The sequence below is a fragment of the Pongo abelii genome, chromosome 3 (genome assembly GCF_028885655.2).
Source record: "Pongo abelii isolate AG06213 chromosome 3, NHGRI_mPonAbe1-v2.0_pri, whole genome shotgun sequence".
In the NCBI taxonomy this organism is placed as follows: Eukaryota; Metazoa; Chordata; class Mammalia; order Primates; family Hominidae; genus Pongo; species Pongo abelii.
This window is the reverse complement of record NC_071988.2, coordinates 183,486,113-183,505,613: the sequence shown is the minus strand read 5'-3', so window position 1 is coordinate 183,505,613 and position 19,501 is coordinate 183,486,113. Positions and strand designations below refer to the sequence as shown.

At 31.2% G+C, this 19,501-nt stretch overlaps 1 protein-coding gene across 2 annotated transcripts in view; it reads left to right on the top strand.

Annotated features, from left to right (window-relative positions):
* The window catches only part of FSTL5 (follistatin like 5), an 807,547-nt gene that overhangs the window by 671,095 nt on the left and 116,951 nt on the right, over window positions 1–19,501 (top strand). For both annotated transcript variants that reach the window (XM_024246010.2, XM_054554669.1), the window contains 2 exons: window positions 8,287–8,313; window positions 18,585–18,703. In XM_024246010.2, the coding sequence (XP_024101778.1) occupies window positions 8,287–8,313; window positions 18,585–18,703 (146 nt within the window). The remainder of the gene's footprint in view (window positions 1–8,286; window positions 8,314–18,584; window positions 18,704–19,501) is intronic.

Below are 19,501 nucleotides of genomic sequence, written 5' to 3'. Positions count from 1 at the left end.
TGTTACACACTATGACATAACCACTGCATACTTTGTTTACTTGGTTTGAAGGAAAGATGGATGTTGTTTTTATTTTTTTATTTTTGCGGTGGCTTCAATCTTTTGACTTAGCAACAATTCTTACCTTGTTGTGGATTCAGTGAGACTAATTTGATTGTCAGGAGTAGACTTATATTGTTTGATTAAGTAATAGATATTTGAAAACTAAGGTGAACTTTAAACTGGCAGTGTGAAGCAGTCAGAGATGCATCTACATTCAGAACCCAGAAATCTGCATTACATAGTTAGACAACTTCTGACTTTTCTTGCCTCTCTCCTGGGTTGTGTGGACTCTTCTTCCATGTCATACCTTCTTAAGTCACAAGTTATCATAGTCCTGACTATACCACCCTATCCTGCCTTTTGCTATGCATTCTTAAAGCTCCTGTTTTCTCTGATCTCTGCTTTTCAAGTGTCATTTCTTGATTCCAGTTACCTCCCAAAAGAATCTGATTATCCCATCCCATCACTTTTTCAAAATTAAGGTCACAGTTTTCTGGCTAATTTCTGTATTACATGCCCTAATGTAAGCTGGGCACTGCAGTCTAATTAGCTTATGTTAGACATTAGGTTAAAACCCTGTGTGGTCACAGGAGGAAACAATCTTCAATTAATTTCCAAAGAATGACACGTTCATTTGAAAGTGGCTTTAAATTTGGCATTTGGCCGGCAATGTACTTGACATATCGAATGTTGTTTCTAGCCTAAAAATAGCACAGGTTAAATGTCTTAGTTCATTCTTCATATGTATATTCAAAAAAATTTCAACTACCATAGAACTAACCATACGTTTTTACAGATTACACTTTATCCACATTTTTTATTTTAAGGTTGCCCTTTTTTATTTGCCTGCTGAAGTTAAGTCAGTTTCTTAAATCCAAAAGGAAAGCAGTCAATAAGACATCTAATTTAAATGTTATCGTTATATAAATTCACTTTATCAAAAAATGATTTGCAATGGTGAAAACCTGAAACTTTCAGACAAGGAGAAGGACAAGCAAAAAAAAATTATTTAATATAAAATTCAGGCAATTTATACATGAATAGCCAAGAAAAGTAGCTCTACAATAGTACAGCATGATGTTATGTAGGTAACTACCTTATTACTGTTGCTTATATAACATCATTCAACTCTCCACATACGTTTCTTTATAGAGGTAGCATGTTTAATATGAGATCCATCATTTTGAAAATAAGTGTAAGATCCTAACACAGGAAATAAGGCAATTTACTAAAAAGCACTAGTAAAGGTTTCAGTCACTCCTGTCAGGCATCTATTCCACTGAGCACATTTTCATTATAAGGTGTGTATTATCTTCGAAAAAAACTTTACATTTCAGTTATGTAGTGAATATATATTAAATTAAGTGGTTTATAACTTTGAGGGTTTTATTGTTCAATTATGAATAAAAGATATCAAAGCAGATAATTTTTATTGTATATTGAGTACATTAGTTGTTTCACAGGGCTCCATGTGTGAAAGGAAAAGTTATTTAGTCCAAAGTCTTGGTTCCAGACAGACTAACTATAGTTTAAAAACTAAGCTGGGTTGGCCAGGCAAGGTGGCTCATGCCTGTAATACCAACATTTCGGGAAGCCGAGGCAGGCAGATTACCTGAGGTCAAGAGTTCGAGACCAGTCTGGCCAACACAGTGAAACCCCACCTCTATGAAAAATATGAAAATTAGCCAGGTGTGGTGGTGCACACCTGTAATCCCAGCTACTCAGGAGGCTGAGACACAATAATCGCTTGAACTTGGAAGGTGGAGGTTGCATTGAGCAGAGATCACGCCAGCCTGGGCGACAGAGCGTGGGTCTTACTGGAGAGAAAGCTAGGTGGAGATTTCTGTTAAGGATATCCCTTAAAATAAAGAGATTCAAAAAGTCTTGATGTTTGGAATGTGAGTTGAAGATGACAAGGACATATCATGGAAGCCCCTATGTGCTATACTAAGGACATTGAGGAAAAAAAAATTTTGTGTGTGTGTGTGTATATATATATATAAACATATAATAAATTCACTATACACATATATTTAGTGTATATATATATAATTTATTATATACAAATATATAATTTATTATATGAAAAATATATATAATTTATTATATGTAAATATATTTTTATATATGTGTAAATATATAATAAATTACATATAAATTCACTATACATATATACTTAGTGTGTGTATATATACACACACATACTAAGGACATTGATAAAAATATGTAAAAAATATATATATTTACATATAATAAATTCACGCACATATATATATCGCAGTAGTGGCATATTTAAGCCTGAATTTATTATATGTAACTGTTTATGTTGTTTGAAGGATAAATTAATGTGGTGAAACAAAGCCATTCCAATATATAAGCAGCTGTTAAAAATGTAAAATATGTATATGGCAAATACCCTAATAGAAATAAGGAGCTGAGGACATAAGCAGAAGGTAAAAGTTTTCTCCAAATATTTCCAAATATATTCAATATCACAGGTAACCAAACTAATATATATATAAGAATATAATATATAATACATTATGTTTTTAATTTATATATATTATATATGTATATATATATATTCACATTTAGTAAGCTTGTTCACAAGGTCATGCACACACACACATGCATTCAATAATAGTTCACCTGAAGTGTTTGAAATGAATAATTTCACAGATTGCTGGTGCTGCTGGTAACAATCTTTTGGAAATCACCCTGACATATATCAAATGTTTTAAAGGCTTTCGTACCTCTTGCAGGAACATATACTACTGGAAATAACTACTTAGAAGGATGGTCATCATAGTAATCACACAGACACACACCACACACATACACATACACCTGTATGACTGATAAAGGTCGATGATATTTATTGAGCTTCTATTACTTATGCTAGCCTCTAATATTGGTACTAGGTTAGAATTAATAAAGTAAATCATAATACTTTTAAAAGGCAGAAATTCATATGATGAAACAGTATTTGAAACCATGTATAAAGACTAGATTAGGCGTGTTATAACAAATGAATAAAAGGAATGCGAAATTATATTTATATATTATATATTTATATATTTTATCAGATAAATTTCCATATGTGTCGGCATTTATATGAAAATCAGAAAAATAATGAAAAGACATGAAAAAATGCATTATATGCTTGTAATCCCAGCACTCTGGGAAGCCAAGGTGGGTGGTTCACCTGAGGTCAGGAGTTGGAGACCAGCCTGAACAACATGGTGAAACCCCATCTCTACTAAAAATACAACAACAACAAAAAAATAGCTGGGTGTGGTGGTGGGAGCCTGTAATCCCAGCTCCTCGAGAGGCTGAGGCAGGAGAATCTCTTGAACCCAGTACATGGAGGTTGCAGTGAGCTGAGATCTCACCATTCCACTCCAGCCTGGACAACAGACAAACAAACAGCCCCCAAACAAACAAAGAAACAAACAAAAAGAGAATGTATTATTATACCAGGGCAATTAAATTTGAGTTTTTTTTTTAAATTTAGTGCACAGTCTAACTTTGTATATAAAATGAAATATGTTTTAAACAGATAGTAACAATATATATAATTTTTAAGTTAAGTAATTGCAGAATACATTTTATCTACATAGTATTCATTATCTTCATCTAGGAATAGTTTATATTCCCATCTAGCTTATTTTTAGTGGCTGTTACATTTAATTTGCTACACTTTCTATATTCTAGTAAACCATCAATATATTATGCTTTCAAGCTATTGCAAACAAAATTTTATTTTGCATCTTATTCTTACAGAAGAAAAATATAGAAATTGGATATTTATCTTGTAGTTTGCTAAGTAATTGATCTTATGAACTTAATTTGTACTGTTACTTTAATCTTTTGTGACTGATTTTACCTTCAAATTTTGATTGTCTTCTATTTATACTATTTATATAATTTATATTTGTTTCTTAATGAATTGATCAACCCATCAAAAATTAATTTTAAATAGTAATCACAATTAAATATTTTGATTCTCCATTTATTAATTTATCTATTTAAAAAAATTCACTTTTATAGATTTAGGGAGTACAAGTGCAGTTTTGTTACATGGATCTATTGCCTAGTGGTGAAGTCTAGGCTTTTAGTGTAACTATCACCTGAATAGTAAACATTGTACCCAATATGTCATTTTTCATTCCTCACCCACTTCCAACCCTCCCACGCATGTCTATTGTTTCTTTTTTATGTCCATGTGAACCCATTTTCTAGCTCTCACTTGTAAGTGAGAACGTTCAATATTTGAATTTCTGTTTCTGGGTTATTTCATTTAGAATACTGGCCTGTGGTTCCATCCATGTTACTGCAAAAGACAAGATTTCATTTCTTTTTATGACTGAGTAGTATTCCATGGTGTGTGTGTGTGTGTGTGTGTGTGTGTGTGTGTGTGTGTGTGTGTGTAAGTAATACTTTATTTATCCAATCATCCATTCATGGTCGCTTATTTATTATTCTGGTGTATGTTAATTTTTTATTAATTTAAATATCCCTCTATTCTTAGTTTATTAGTTTACTAAGAGAATTTATATTATACTTAGTAATATGCTATGTATTTTATCAGATTGCATTTTTGTTTGGTTAAATTATATTGACGGTCCTTAATTGACAAACTAATATCATGTATTAAATTAATTTTTTTGTTAAAATTTTAAGTTCAGGTGTTCATGTTTAGATTTGTTACATAGGTAATTGTGTGTCATGGGGGTTTGTTGTACAGATTACTTCATCATGCAAGTATTAACTAAGTGCCCATTAGTTATTTTTCTTGATATTCTCTCTCCTCCTATCCACCACACTCCAATAGGCCTCAGTGTGTTCTCTTATGTTTCCATGTGTTCTCACCATTTAGCTCCCACTTATAAGTGGGAACATGTGGTATTTCCTTTTCTGTTCCTGCATTAGTTTGCTAAGGATAATGGCCTCCAGCTCCATTCAAGTTCCTGCAAAGGACATGATCCTATTCTTTCTATGGCTGCATGATATTCCATGGTGTATATATTCCACATTTTCTTTACCCAGTCTACCACTGATGGGCATTTAGGTTGATTTCATATCTTTGCTATTGTGAATAGTGCTGCAATGAATATATGTGTGCATGTGTCTTTATAATGGAATGATTTATATACATTTATATACATTTGGGTATATATCCAGTAATGGGATTGCTGTGTTAAATGGTATTTCTTGTTTTTAGGTCTTTGAGGAATCACCCTGGTATTAAGCCAAGTACCCATTAGTTATTTTTCCTTATCCTCTCCCTACTCACCTGCACCCATCAAAAGGCCCTTTTTCTCCTCCTCCTCCTCCACCTCCTCTTCCTCTGTCTCTGTCTCTCTCTCTCTTGCTCTCTCTCTCGTTTGGTTCAGTAGTGCTTCAGTTCAGTCTGCGCATTATCGTTTGCCTAAAACTCTTTGGGCCCACATGGTTAATTTTCTTTTCTTGATATGTTTTATATAAATTGTGGTTATATTTGGTTTTTAAAAATATTCAATTTATTGGTGAATTTTTTGGGTTTGAAGATTTATATATTTGCATGTTTACTTGTTGTCTGAAAATGCAGAAACAATCTCTGCTTATCGGAACAGATTTACAGAGTAGAGTGAGGCTTTTTGTTTTGTAGTTTACTTTGTGGCCACCCTTGAAGATCTGTCAATAAAACTGGAAAATGCTTTCTGTTTCTGTAGTAAAACAATCATTATAAATACAGTAATTCAATCTTGATAACTGTATTGTTAAAACTTTGTCTTTATTTTTCTTCATTTTTCAAATATTGAGAGTGATGTTAAAGAAACAGACCGAGATTGTGGATTTATTTATTTTACATCCAACCTTAACAGTTTCTGTCTCCTATTTTAATACTATGTTTTAGCTTATGTAATTTTAAATTCAGTACGTAGTGCCTTGAATTTTATCGTATCTGATATTAGCATTGCAAAGTCTGTATTTTTTGGTATTTATTCCTACATGACTGCCAATCTTAAAAATGTCTCTGTACTTAGTTCTAATGTCCTTACTCCTTTAAAATAGTGGTGCTTTGATATGCCACTAGAATTTTTCACATGCTTCTTCTCTATCTGGAAATTAAATCATGCTCTTCACTTCATTTATTCTTACTCATTTCTCCGACTTCACCTTGATCGTAATTAGAGAAGTTCCCCCTGTTTAACAATGTCTAATCCACCCAACAAATGCATTCACATTACTATGTTTTTCTCTTCTATGACACACTAAATTCATAACTTTGAATTTTTTTCTGTCATCATTTGATTACTTTTTGTCTCCCCAATTAGAGTATAGGCTCTATGGGCACAGAGATTGCCTGTTCTAACCTGTGTATGTGAGTGCTGAATACATCTAACACATGCTAGGTACTCAATTGGTACTCAGCAAATGAGTGGGTGGAGATATAAGGAAACACATGCTTTGTTATTTTTTTATAGGCCAGAGAAAGAATTATAAGTCTAATCATAGTTCAACCTTTCCTAAAACTACAAAAAAATCCACTTCTTTTGCATTGTGTGTGCAGACTTACTTGATTTTATCATGAATAAATTCTCCAGCTTTATTTTTTTAAACCAGTCTTACCCGCCAAATACACCAAATTACTTGACATATTCTCTCAATATGTTCTGATGCTTCTGGTTGGTATACCTTGAACATATTTTATTTTTTCCTCATGTGTGGAATAACCTCTCTAGCCCCCTACACCGCACAGCACTCTTGTAAGTTTTGGTAATGTTACATTTCTTGTTCAGCACCATCTCAATGAAGCTGTCCCTCCAGTACCCAACCTCTTCTCATAGATGATCATTCTGTCTTGTCCACATTTGCTGAATTTGAAATTTGCTTCTTCCCTCTTATTTATTAAATGTTTGTATTTATTTGTTTTCAAGGTTCTCTTTCCTCCTATGTCTATAACCTCTCCTTGAGAATAAGATTTGTCTTTTTATCATTTTATAACATATTTAGTTGACAAATATTGAATATGTTTAAGATGAAAAGATGATGTATATATTATGTAATGATTATCACAATCATTAACACATCCATCACCACCCACATTGTACATTACATGTTCAGAACTTACTCATCTCATAATTGAAAGTTATACTTTTTTTGTATTTGTTCAAAGTGCACTGCAGGCACAAGAACAACAGTACAAAATGTGCTACAGGAATGCACACATCATGTATTTATATTTGAATAAATATCATTAAGGAATTAAAAACTAAAAATTGCAAATGTTTACCATTAATAATTAATTTTTTAATGAAATATAGCAGATGCTGAAAACTGCGTGACTTGGGCCTTAAGCCGTAAGTGAGGAGTGCTAGACTTCATTCTTGGCTCTAAAACATACACATGTGGGTTCAGTTGAAAAAAAAAAGTCATTAAGTTTTAATATGGTCAAAATACTGGAAGTAATTTCTGTGTATGAGATTTTCTATTAGTTACACTTTTATGATTTTGCTTTAAGAACATATAGTGTTATTGTAACTTTGAATTATTAAAGAGGCAGGCATTTCCTTCAGAATAGTTTCAACTGGATTTTTTTCTTAATTTCTATCTTAATATATTAGCTCTTTACTGATTAAGTCGCTATATAATATTTTTAAACCTGTGGTTCAAGAACAATTCAATATGTACTAAAAGAAGCAAAGTATACTTAGATCTATTTTGTGACTGTTTTAAAACAGTAAAAACATATACTCCTTAAAAATAGGCCAATTTGTTGTTCAAGATCTTGGATTTACAACAACTCTTCTTGTTCAGGAATATTTCATATTATGTAAAAATATTACATATTGTGATTATTGCAAAATTTAAGAGTATAACTTTTTCTATTAGTAACTTAAATAAACTGTCAACCTAATCGTTTTAACTACTAATGCTTGCTCTAAAAATACATTTCAATTAAACTAACTTAAACTTCCTATTCTTTTCAATGCAGAGTAAAATGTTCTTTGTTTAATAACAAAATCTGTATTCCAAATAAGAATTGGCTATAACAAAAAATGTACAAAGCATTATTAGCTAATTCCAACATGCTATTGTTTTGTTAATTTAAAGTAGCTCACTGAATTAACTTCACTACGTTTATATACACATTCTATCACAGATGTTTGACATCTTTAATAATATTTATATTACCATATAGCAAAAGCTCTCTTTACTCATTTTTCTTTTTCTTCTTTTTCTTTCAACATGCTGCAGTAGCTAACATATTATGGAGAGAAGAAGGTACTAAGTTGAATTATTTTTATGGTGTGACAATTTTGGTTGATTATTATTAGATTTGTTGATTATCTTTTGTATCATTAATTACCTTCTTTTTCATTTTGATTCAATATTTTAATTGATGGTATTTCAATATTTTTGTGTAAGCCTGCTACCATTACACATATTTATCGCTTCTCATCAGCTTGATTAAATATTGATACATAGCCAGAAAGTGTCATTGCAGTATATTGAAATACTTTAAGAGTATAAAATTACATCAAAGAAATAAAAGCAATCTCAGTTAAACATAACTTACATAATAAACTCTGATTAATGAAGAGTAAGAATATTTATAAAAACTGTGCCTTATCAAGGGGATATAATAAATTATATTAAAATCTGAGTTACATACTTGAAGGGCCTGGATTCAAATGTAGTCTTCAAGTTTACAAACAATAGGGCAAGTTACCCTGCACGATCTTCTTATCTCAAAAAGGAATATAGTAGTTGTTAATACTCAGTAGGGTTGTTATCAGTTCTTTAGTTATTAACAGCACTCAATAAACAGTATCCATTTTCATATATTATTGCAATTGTTACTGGTTTTCCTCATTTAGTCACAAAGGCTGGGAAGAATGCGTTTGCCCAGGTACTTAAATAGTCCATCAATTGTGGTTAAATGAAATTCTTAAGAGAAAAATGTCTAAAAGCCATCATTACACTCCTGGTGAGCAATGGCCAAAAATTGTCTTCAAAACCCGCCTTAAACAAAATTTCTCTTCCCTGGTTATAGCTTCCTGTAGGAACCCAAGTCACTGTACCCTGTGAAAGCCAGTCTCAAAGCCTCAAGTAATTCTGGAATTTAGCCATCTCAATTCTGCGCTCAAGGATGAAGCAGTCCACTTATTTTTTTTTTTCTCTCTCTTAGATCCCGTTGCTCCTTAAATCTTTTGTATGAGCTCCATTAAAACCTGGGTTTATTAAAGAAGTTCTGGTATAACTATACCTTCTATTTTTATTGCATTTCAAATATTTCACCTTTAAATGTACATAATTCACTCGTTAATGAAAGTAGCCTTGACATATCAGGACTGACTTATTTATATATTTATTTATTTGAGGTGGAGTTTCACTCTTCTTGCCCAGGCTAGAGTTCAAAGGTGCGATCTCGGCGCACTGCAACCTCCGCCTCCCGGGTTCAAGCAATTCTCCTGCCTTAGCCTCCCGAGTGGCTGGGGTTACAGGAGCGGGCCACCACTCCCGGCTAATTTTTGTATTTTTAGTAGAGACAGGGTTTCGCCATGTTGGCCAGGTTGGTCACGAACTCCTGACCTCAGGTGATCTGCCCGCCTCAGCCTCCCAAAGTAATGGGATTACAAGTGTGATAATATCTATTAAACAACATTTCATTATATTGTCTTCTCTATGGGCAAGATTTCTCTGAGCGTTTGAAAAATTTGATTTTATTTTATCATTGTAATGGAAGGAATAGCACTTAACGAGTCTGAACCAAGTACTACAGATCTGGCTTTGATGGTTAATTGCTGGGAAAACTTGGATGAGTTATTTTACCTTGCTAAGCCAGATGCTTCCAATACAATATTTGAAATAGAGTTGGCACTCACCTCACAAATCTGTGCTATGCAAATCAACTTAAAGTATGTGGAACAACTCTTTCTTATTTATTAACTTTGGTAACCACCATGAACATTATTAGTTTGTAGTAATTTTTAATACATAATAATAACAATACTCCAGGCCACCCTCAAAAGTATAGAATAGACGCTTTCAGATTAATTAAAATCATGATGAAATTGATTATATAAAACCAGATTATTTTCTATTTAAAAATGTATTCTGTTAGTTTTTGGAAATTTATACCCTCAGTAATTATTCTCCATCAAGAATAATGTTCTTAGGCGTCACGATTTCATTTGACACATAAAATGTGCTTGACAAAAATAGATACATGGTACATTTTACAGGTACTTTAAATCACATAAAACAAGTGTATGTCTTTGGGTAAATTATTAAAGTATTTTTTTCTACATACAGTTATCATAAGAGTACTTGTTGTTTCTTGTAATAGGAAACATTTTAAATATAGATAAAAGACAGCACATTTGATTTTGATTCATAGACATCTGTAAGTTATTTTCATAATGCCACAATTACTGGCAAGGCATTACAATAAAAATGATTGCATGTACTAATAGTAATAATGGTGACCAGAGAAAATAGACTGGCTTGAGGAATCACTGAACCCCGTCATTGGGTATAAGTATTTCATACAAATAACTAAAATTATAGGTAACTAAATTTTCTAAGGAAATTGTCTCTCCATTTTTACAATTTAGAATAAAACAACTATGAGCTAAATATTTCTGAGATACACTTTTATTTTCATTCTAGCAGTATTTTGTATTTATATATTTACCTCTTTACCATAGCCAAGAAAAATCTATCTCAGAGAGAATCAATTATAAAACCTTAGAATGTAGGTCATTTAAGGCCAATAATGGAAAGAGTTGAAATGATAATTTCCCTCATAATGCCATTTAACTCATCTATAAATGTTAAACCTATGTTATTTTTATATTAATAATTATAAAATTATTTTTTAAAACATGAGCATCAGAATCTAGTGAAGAGTTTATACTCTAAATAAATTTAACTGAATTTAATATGTATTATATTACCAATCTCATCAATATATAAACTTGGAATGCAATGTCTTCTACTTCTGTGGGCTCCACTTTCAGCTTTTCTACTCATCTTCATATTTTACAGGAGTATAAAATGACAATATTAATAGAGGAAATATCTCACTTATTTGTTGACAAATATTTTAAAGAGCCTATTAAAACACATTGAAAACATTGGAAATTCATAGATGAATAAGATCTAATATCTGCTCTAAAGAAACTTTCAATCTAGAAGGTTCAAGCCTGAACCATTCTTACCGAAAAGTGGTTTTACTATATATTAAATAATAGATGCAATACATTTAAATATACATGCATTAATATATTTTACATACACATTAAAATATTCAGTATGATTGGTTTTCATTTTCAGTATATTTATGATATTTATAATTAAATATAATTTAATAAAGTATTTTCTAATGTTTATTTTGTGGGCAATTAGATTATGTTATGAGGTCAAAATTCATAATATATGTTTTGGATTATATAGGCAATGAATTATACTAATTTAAATTATTTGATTCACTGAAGGATTTATATAAATTTTACATATGCTAGTTTCAATCTCCAAGGAGAGATTTAGGATGAGTCAGTATATAACATGGGATTTTAAAAATTTATTAGCACATGAATTATTTTGGTGAATATCTCCAGGATCAATATTGAGTAGAACATAACATACTTTGGGAAACACCAGTTTCATATGATATTTGAATAATTTAAAAGCAGAAAAAACATTTCATATTCAGGAAAATTGCCTTTTTTATTCTTTCTAAATATTTATGTATCTATTCACACAAAAATATGTTATAGAAACATTTAAAATAAATTACTATTTAGTTGGGCTAACTAACACCAAACCAAAAAAAATACAAATAGAAATGTAGTGAAATTATACAACAAAGTTAATATTACATTACACTTCATGATTGGTTTCATAATCTGTAATACAAGGTTTCCAGTGTCATCCAGTTGGGGGAAAACAGATTTAAAAACAGGCCACCTTAGCTTCTTCAGCCTAAAATTATTTAAAATTTCATTACCCACAAAAAATGTATACTGCCAGGGAGGTTGGGAAATACGGAAGACTATACAGCTACTAAGTGTGGTTCAAAAACCTCTGGTATAACTATTTTTTTACAGAAAAGAATAAAAGACTACAAACTGGGTTCAGTGTATACTGCTCGGGAGATGGGTTCACCAAAATCTTACAAATCACCACTAAAGAACTTACTCATGTAACCAAATACCACTTGTTCCCAAAAAAACCTATGGAAACAAAAAAAAATTAAAGTAATTACTACCTCAAAATAATACTGAAATAATATTTAAAATGAAAAAGGTCAGGATGTGGTGGCTGATACCTTTAATCCTAGCAATTTGGGGGGCCGAAGAGGGAGGATTGCTTGAGGCCAGGAGTTTGAGAACAGCCTAGGCAACATAGTAAAAACCTGTCTCTACAAAAAATTAAAAAAAAAAAATTAGCCGGGTGTGATGGCTCATGAGCCTGTAATCCCAGCTACTCAGAAGACTGAGGTGGGAGGATCGCCTGAGCTCTGGAGCTCAAGGCTGCAGTGATCACTCCATTGCCCTCTATGCCACCCACACCACTGTCCAAACGGAGTGACAGAGCAATATCCTGTCTCAGAAATAACAGGGCCTATAAAAGTAATAATATAAAATAAATAAAAAGAAAAAGACTTTTCACAGAATAAGTCTTCTGAATACATGAGATTTAGTCATAGCATTGGGGGGAGGGGAAGACTATGCTTTCTAATGGCTAGTACATGATGCAATTAAATTAAATCACAATCAATCTGTTGTTATTTCTACTGGCCAGTTCACTAACCAGTCTGCTAAAAACTTATGTCACTCTAAGCTTTTTAAATCATTTTACAATTTTTTTAATCAAAAATTTGATCTTGCAAGCGATATCCATTTGTAGCAATATCTATATATGTGCACATGTACACACAAGTATATAATGACATCGGCTTAAATTATATATGTGCATGTGTGATACACATGTGTGTGCATAGATATAATTATGTATGATTTCAACCAATGCCATTTATAATGCAAACAAATATTCTATTACATTATAACATTTGCACTGCTAATTAGTGTGTGAAGTTAATAGTGAAGATTTCCATTCACTGTTTTTCAGTACACCTTTGGAAGTTAAGGAGATTGTATACTTACTCAAAAAGACTGGTTTTAGATAATATCACTCTGGCCAATATACATAGTGGTCAGATTCTACCCACTTCCTGGATTGACAGGGCCTAAAAAAGAGCTTGACACACTCACTCCCAAAAAACTTTCTAGCAAGAATGAAAGGATAAGCAAGTCTTGTTCTAGTTGAACATAATATAAAGACTTTATTGAGGTGCAATGGTATGATTTTGCTCTGTGTACTAAGACAATTTTATCTCCAAAGTCAGGATATAGTGAATGAGAACATTCATGAACCAAAAATCTATCCATCCTGAGTTATTCAGTGAGAAATACAATGCAGACCATCTATTCTTGCCTATATTATTCTTTATCTAAAGATGGGAGATTTCTTCTATATTTCAAAAATATGCATACCTTTAGGATCACTTGAAAGTAAAAAGGATAATATCAACAAATGAAGGGTTTTGTATAACACCATAATTTATTGAAACACCTTTAATTGGCTACCAAATCACTACATCATACACTTATAACTTCTCATGGACTATAATATGAATGCAAAACTAATGACAGTTAAGTCAGAGGAAGAAAAACATCACAAAATCTTTTTTATGATGCACATAAGCGTGCATCCAATAATCAGAAATTAATCAAATTGTATTGCTAGTGTAGATTGCGTAGTATATATCCACTGTATATAATAAGTAGTATAACTATATTTCACAATACACTACTGTTCTTGAGTGGTTCCCATTCCCAAAGGATTGAGATAAGAATGTGCATTATATCCATTTTTTTCTCAGTCCATTTCATGTATTTAAGGGTACAATATTGATTAGAAAATCCTCTGGGAAATACTTCTGTCTTGTAAGACTGCAGGAGTAATTCTTGCTTATGTCTTTTCTGTGTATAGAAGAAAAAGCAGAAAGAAAGCTCTCAGGGAACACACAAATTATGGATAACTTCTAGAGTCACTATACTCTGTTAGATTAACAATCAACCCAAAAAAAGACTAAGCACTTGTGTCTGCCTTCACCAGAGCTTGAAAAAGGAAAAAAAAAAAAAATCTGCACATGTTCCCGATCTTTACCGTGTCTAGAGTAGTGTAGAATCTTTCACTGAAGTCAATAATGTTTGTAATATACTTCACCACAATGCATTCATGAAGAGAGAAGTAATGATCACCACTACTCAAACTTTTTGAGACTCCGGACCCCTTTACAAACTTAAATATTGAGAACTTAAAGAACTTTGTGTTTGGTGGGGGAGAGACGTATCTCTATCTACTAATATTTAGTATTAGAAATGGAAATAGAAATTTTTAAAATATGCATTTATTAACTTGTTAAAATAGCCCTAATAAACCAATTACATGAAGCCATAAATAGCATATTATCTTTTTAAAGCTACGTTTTCAAACAAATAAAAGGTAAAACATTGTTGACATTTTGCAAATCCTTTAACTGTTAGGCTTAATAGAAGATGCTGGATTCTTACATCTGCTTCTGCATTGAATTGTTGTGATATCTCACATAACATTCTACTTCATGTAGCCTGTTGAAAACTAAACCCTACATTAAAAATAATAATAATACAAGAAAAAATGTGAATGACATCTTAGTAGTATTAGGAAAACAGTTTGGGCTTGGCCCAAAATCATACCATTGCACCTCAATAAAATCTTTATATTATGTTCAACTAGAACAAGACTTGCTTATCCTTTCATTCTTGCTAGAAAGTTTTTTGGAAATGAGCGTGTCAAGCTCTTTTTTAGGCCCTGTCAATCCAGGAAGTGGGTACCATCTGAACACTATATATATTGGCCACAGTGATATTATCTAAAACCAGTCCTTTTGAGTAAGTATACAATCTCCTTAACTTCCAAAGGTGTATTGAAAAACACTGAATGGAAATCTTCATTACGAACTTCACACACTAATTAGCAGGGCAAATATTATAATGTAATAGGATATTTGTTTGCATTATAAATGGCATTGGTTGAAATCATACGTAATTATATCTATTCACACACATGTGTATCACACATGCATATATGCCAAATTTAAGAAATGCTTTACTAGAAAATTAAAGTTGATCTTTTAGCTGGCTCAAGGATTCTGGGAAAACAGAACTTAACATTTTATATCATAGAAAATTAAAATTTAGCATATATGGGTTTGAGGAGAAATGAGAATAGTTATCAAAGTCTGGTTATATACCATGTCGCCATTTGCTTTTTTCAGTAGTGTTATAATGAATAGATACCTGCAATAAATAAATAAATAAACAAATAAAAAAGTTACCATTTCTTTGAAATCTTGCTGTGTGTGTTACTCTGCTAAATATTTTACATTCTCCAACTAATTGAAATCTTACAACAGCTGCATGACATAGTATAATTATTATCTTTAAATTTCATATGGGGAAATTATCACACTGTCTAACATTCTCACGGTAAAAGAGTAAATGCTATAGCTATTATTTGCCTCTGATCTGTCTGAATGTGGAGAATGAAATTTATCATCCCTCTTTGTCATATTTTCTTATCCCTACACTTGTCAAAAAATATAATATATATAAATTTAGTAGTTAGTAAAAATCTATACAAATATATTATTTTCTTTTTACACATAAAGCTAATGAATGTCCCAAATGAAAATGTGCATTGTGTCTTCAGTTTCCAACATCTCCATCATTAGGTCGTTTATATTCCTCTTTGCTGAGGATAATCTTAATAAATTTACATGTGCACAATATCAAAGCAGCAAATTGAAAGAGAAACACATCAGGTCATATGTTCAGATCATAAATTCTGCTGCAAAAATTCTAAATAAAACTTTTGAGGAAGAAAATAATGCCTTGCAAAAATGTAAATGGCAAAATATCTAGTCTTATGAATGAGGGGGACTCGCAGAGACCATTAAAGGTAGTGGAAAAGTTTTATTTCATAAGCTGAGTTACCAATATATAGGCATTTATTTTATAATTGCTATTTTAATTAATGTAGTTGTATTTAGTAATTTGTTGGCATTACTGTTTCATAAGCACTAAGAATTTACAGTCTCATTGAAAACAGTCAAATAAAAAACTAAATCTTGACTAATAATATCTGTATTTCTTCAGTAACTTGTAACCTGAAAAGTAGTTTATGCTTTGTAAAAATGTTCATGTGTAATTCATATTTTAAAAGACAAGAAAATATGCTCTAGAACCTGAAAGAGTGATTTGGATGGATTAAGTGATATTTAGTGGAAAATATAGCTCACAAATTCCACCAGTGCAACAAATCATAGTAGAATCCCACTGACTCTTTTCTGTGTAGAATATGGTAAAACAACCTAATAAAAGTATGCATAGTGGTAGGGCAAGGAAATATTTCAAGAAACATGACAAACAATCTGGACTTAAAGTATTTGTCAGGCCCAAACACATTCAAATTCATAATTGTCGAACGGTATTTTGGCGAAGTTAAAGAAGGGTGGTCATATTCACTGAAAAATGTTAAGAGCTTAGTAATAAAAATCAAACATAGTATGTAGCAGACACAAATGAAAATCAGACACCACATTATGGCTTTGTTATATTCATAAGTTTCAACAACAGTGTTCAGAAACCAATAATGTTAAATTGATAGTTATTGATATGTTAATGTTTACATGGAGGCTTTGCTGATACAAATCAAAAAGCTTTGGCATAAATACTTATGTGCTTTGTTTCGGCTTTCTCTTTTGTGCATGTAATGTTTATATTCCTTTAAACACAACTATGATTACAAATAATAGCTGACAACTATTAAATTTTATTTTATATAAAATGTGACTTGAGTTTAGTTCTTGCCACTTCTGCTACTGTTCAGGAATATTCCATCTTTATGTATTGCTCTCTGGAATGATAATGGATAATTAACTATTAAAGATTACATCTATTAAAATAAAAGTACTGAGAATTATTTATAAAATAATAAGATGTATCAAACAACCTGGAGTAATTTAAAGTATATATGTATTATTATAAATAATTTAATGTGCTAAAAGAAAAATTGTATGCACACTATATATAAACATGAATAAAGTAATAGTTTAGTTTGTATACATTTTTCTCTAAATCTTAGGAATATATGGATACATAGTTATATGTGAAAAATTGTTGACTTTTCATTCCCTAGAAACATATAAGATGTAAGATTAAATATGACTTAAGTTCAATAAACACATATTTTTTACAAATCAACAAACTGTTTTTGTGATTCTCAATAGATGGAAAACCCAGGCTGAACCTTCCAGGAGATCACAACTGAAAAAAATTAATAATGCTTATAAAATTATTTTTTATTTAAATAAATTATCTTTCTCTTTACAGATGTTTTTAGAATGTAAACATTGTAAGCAACAATGGTTTGATTTTCCAATCAAGATTTTAATATTATTGCTATCTTTTAAAGAGAGCATGCTATCACTGAATTATGTAAGATATAATTATATTGAATAAATTTGACTGTGTAAACCAATGCAACAGGTCAAAAGAGCTACGTAGGCGAGGACCAGAAAAGGAAGGATTACAAGAGCTCAGGGCTGGCCACATTGGAACAGGGGAGAAGCAGAGGAAACAAAGAGAACAGGTGTTCATGAGTATGTGGAAGTTCCCTGGGCTCAGGCTTTAACTTACACAGGTTTCAAACTAGCCTCCTGCACCCATTTAGACATGGATTTAGAAAGTGGGGGGAGTTGAATTTCTGAGATACCACACATCCAGATCTGTAGTGTGAAAAAGAAAAGTATGACTTAAACATTAAATTAAGATTTTTCAAAGACCTTAATTTGTTTTAAGGTATAGAAATAGACCTCCCAAATTGCCAATATTAAAACTAATATGTAAGACCTCTATTTAGAATTATTTTGACAAAAAATAGTTTAAGAAAATTTATATTCTACAAAATCTAGGACATTTGGTCTCTTTCTTCCTAAAAATCTTTATATAAACCAAACTCCTGCAAATAAATTAAACTTTTCATAGTGAACTCTAATAAAAGTAGTAAAATAAATTTGATTCTTCAGAAAGTACTTTTACTCCTTAATCAACATGTACATTAAGTGGGGAAGGTATCCAACATAATCTATGTATCAAGAGTTTATATCCCTATTTATAATTGTTTTAAACTATGAAGCATTTATTTAATTATATTAAAGAAACCACTAAATTGCAGCACAGGAAGAATGAAGTGTAATGTCTGCATAATATCACAAAGTGGTGTGAGTATACAGTAAGGGTCCCATATGGTTTGCTTTATTAACATTACACAACTTCGAAAATTGGTCTCCTGCTAAAGATATGAGAGGCAGTGAATTTTGGTTGTAAAGGTTTATGGTAATTATATTTTGAACATTTAAATGTGTTTTTATTCCTAAGGTCTGGGAATTGGGAACATGTTCTATGTTTTTTATGAAGATGGAATCAAAGTGATACAACCCATAGAATGTGAATTTCAGAGGCACATTAAGCCAAGTGAAAAGCTCCTTGGATTTCAGGCAAGTATCTAAAAAGTTCCTTTGACGTTTCATGCAGAAATTTTGTTAAGTAGAATTACATTTTGGAAATATAACAAAACCTATACGTATATGAGACTCGTGTTGGAAGAAAATTATGAAACCCATGATGTTCAGTGTTATTCTTTTTAGGTTTTATATCTGAGGAGGAAAATAATATATTATGTATTCCTAAGAATTTGCTTGTAATTAAAATGAAGGTAAGAAAAGTGAAATACTAGGGATGAACACGAACTGCAATAGCTTTGCCTGCTCTCCAATTTAGAATACTTCCTGTACTTGTAGGTAATATTTAAGAAAATAAAATAAAATATCCTGTAAATAATCTGGTGGGAAGCTGGTGTATATTAGATGCTTTATAAATGTAAAACCACTTTTATTCTTCATCTCATTCTTCATGAGGTCTCATTGGAATGGACAATTCAGATAAATAAGGGAAAATATCAAATTTTTTCAAATCCTCATTTCAGCCTACCAGTAGGCAGTGTTGCTGTCATATACTAATACATGGAGACAATAATTTATACCTTAAATCTATGCCCTAGAATGAAAAGAAGGAAAAACATTATGAGAGGAGATAATATAGGTCAGTTTCCTCCTGGATATTATGTAGGACAAAGAAATATAAAGTCCTTTTATTTAAAAATATTTCAGCCATAGGCTAAATTATTAAGTAAAATTCTTACCATTTTGGTTAAGTTATAACTTAATTATACATGCAAAAAATCTTAAATTGCACATGGAATTTTATTTTATTTTATTTTATTTTATTTTATTTTA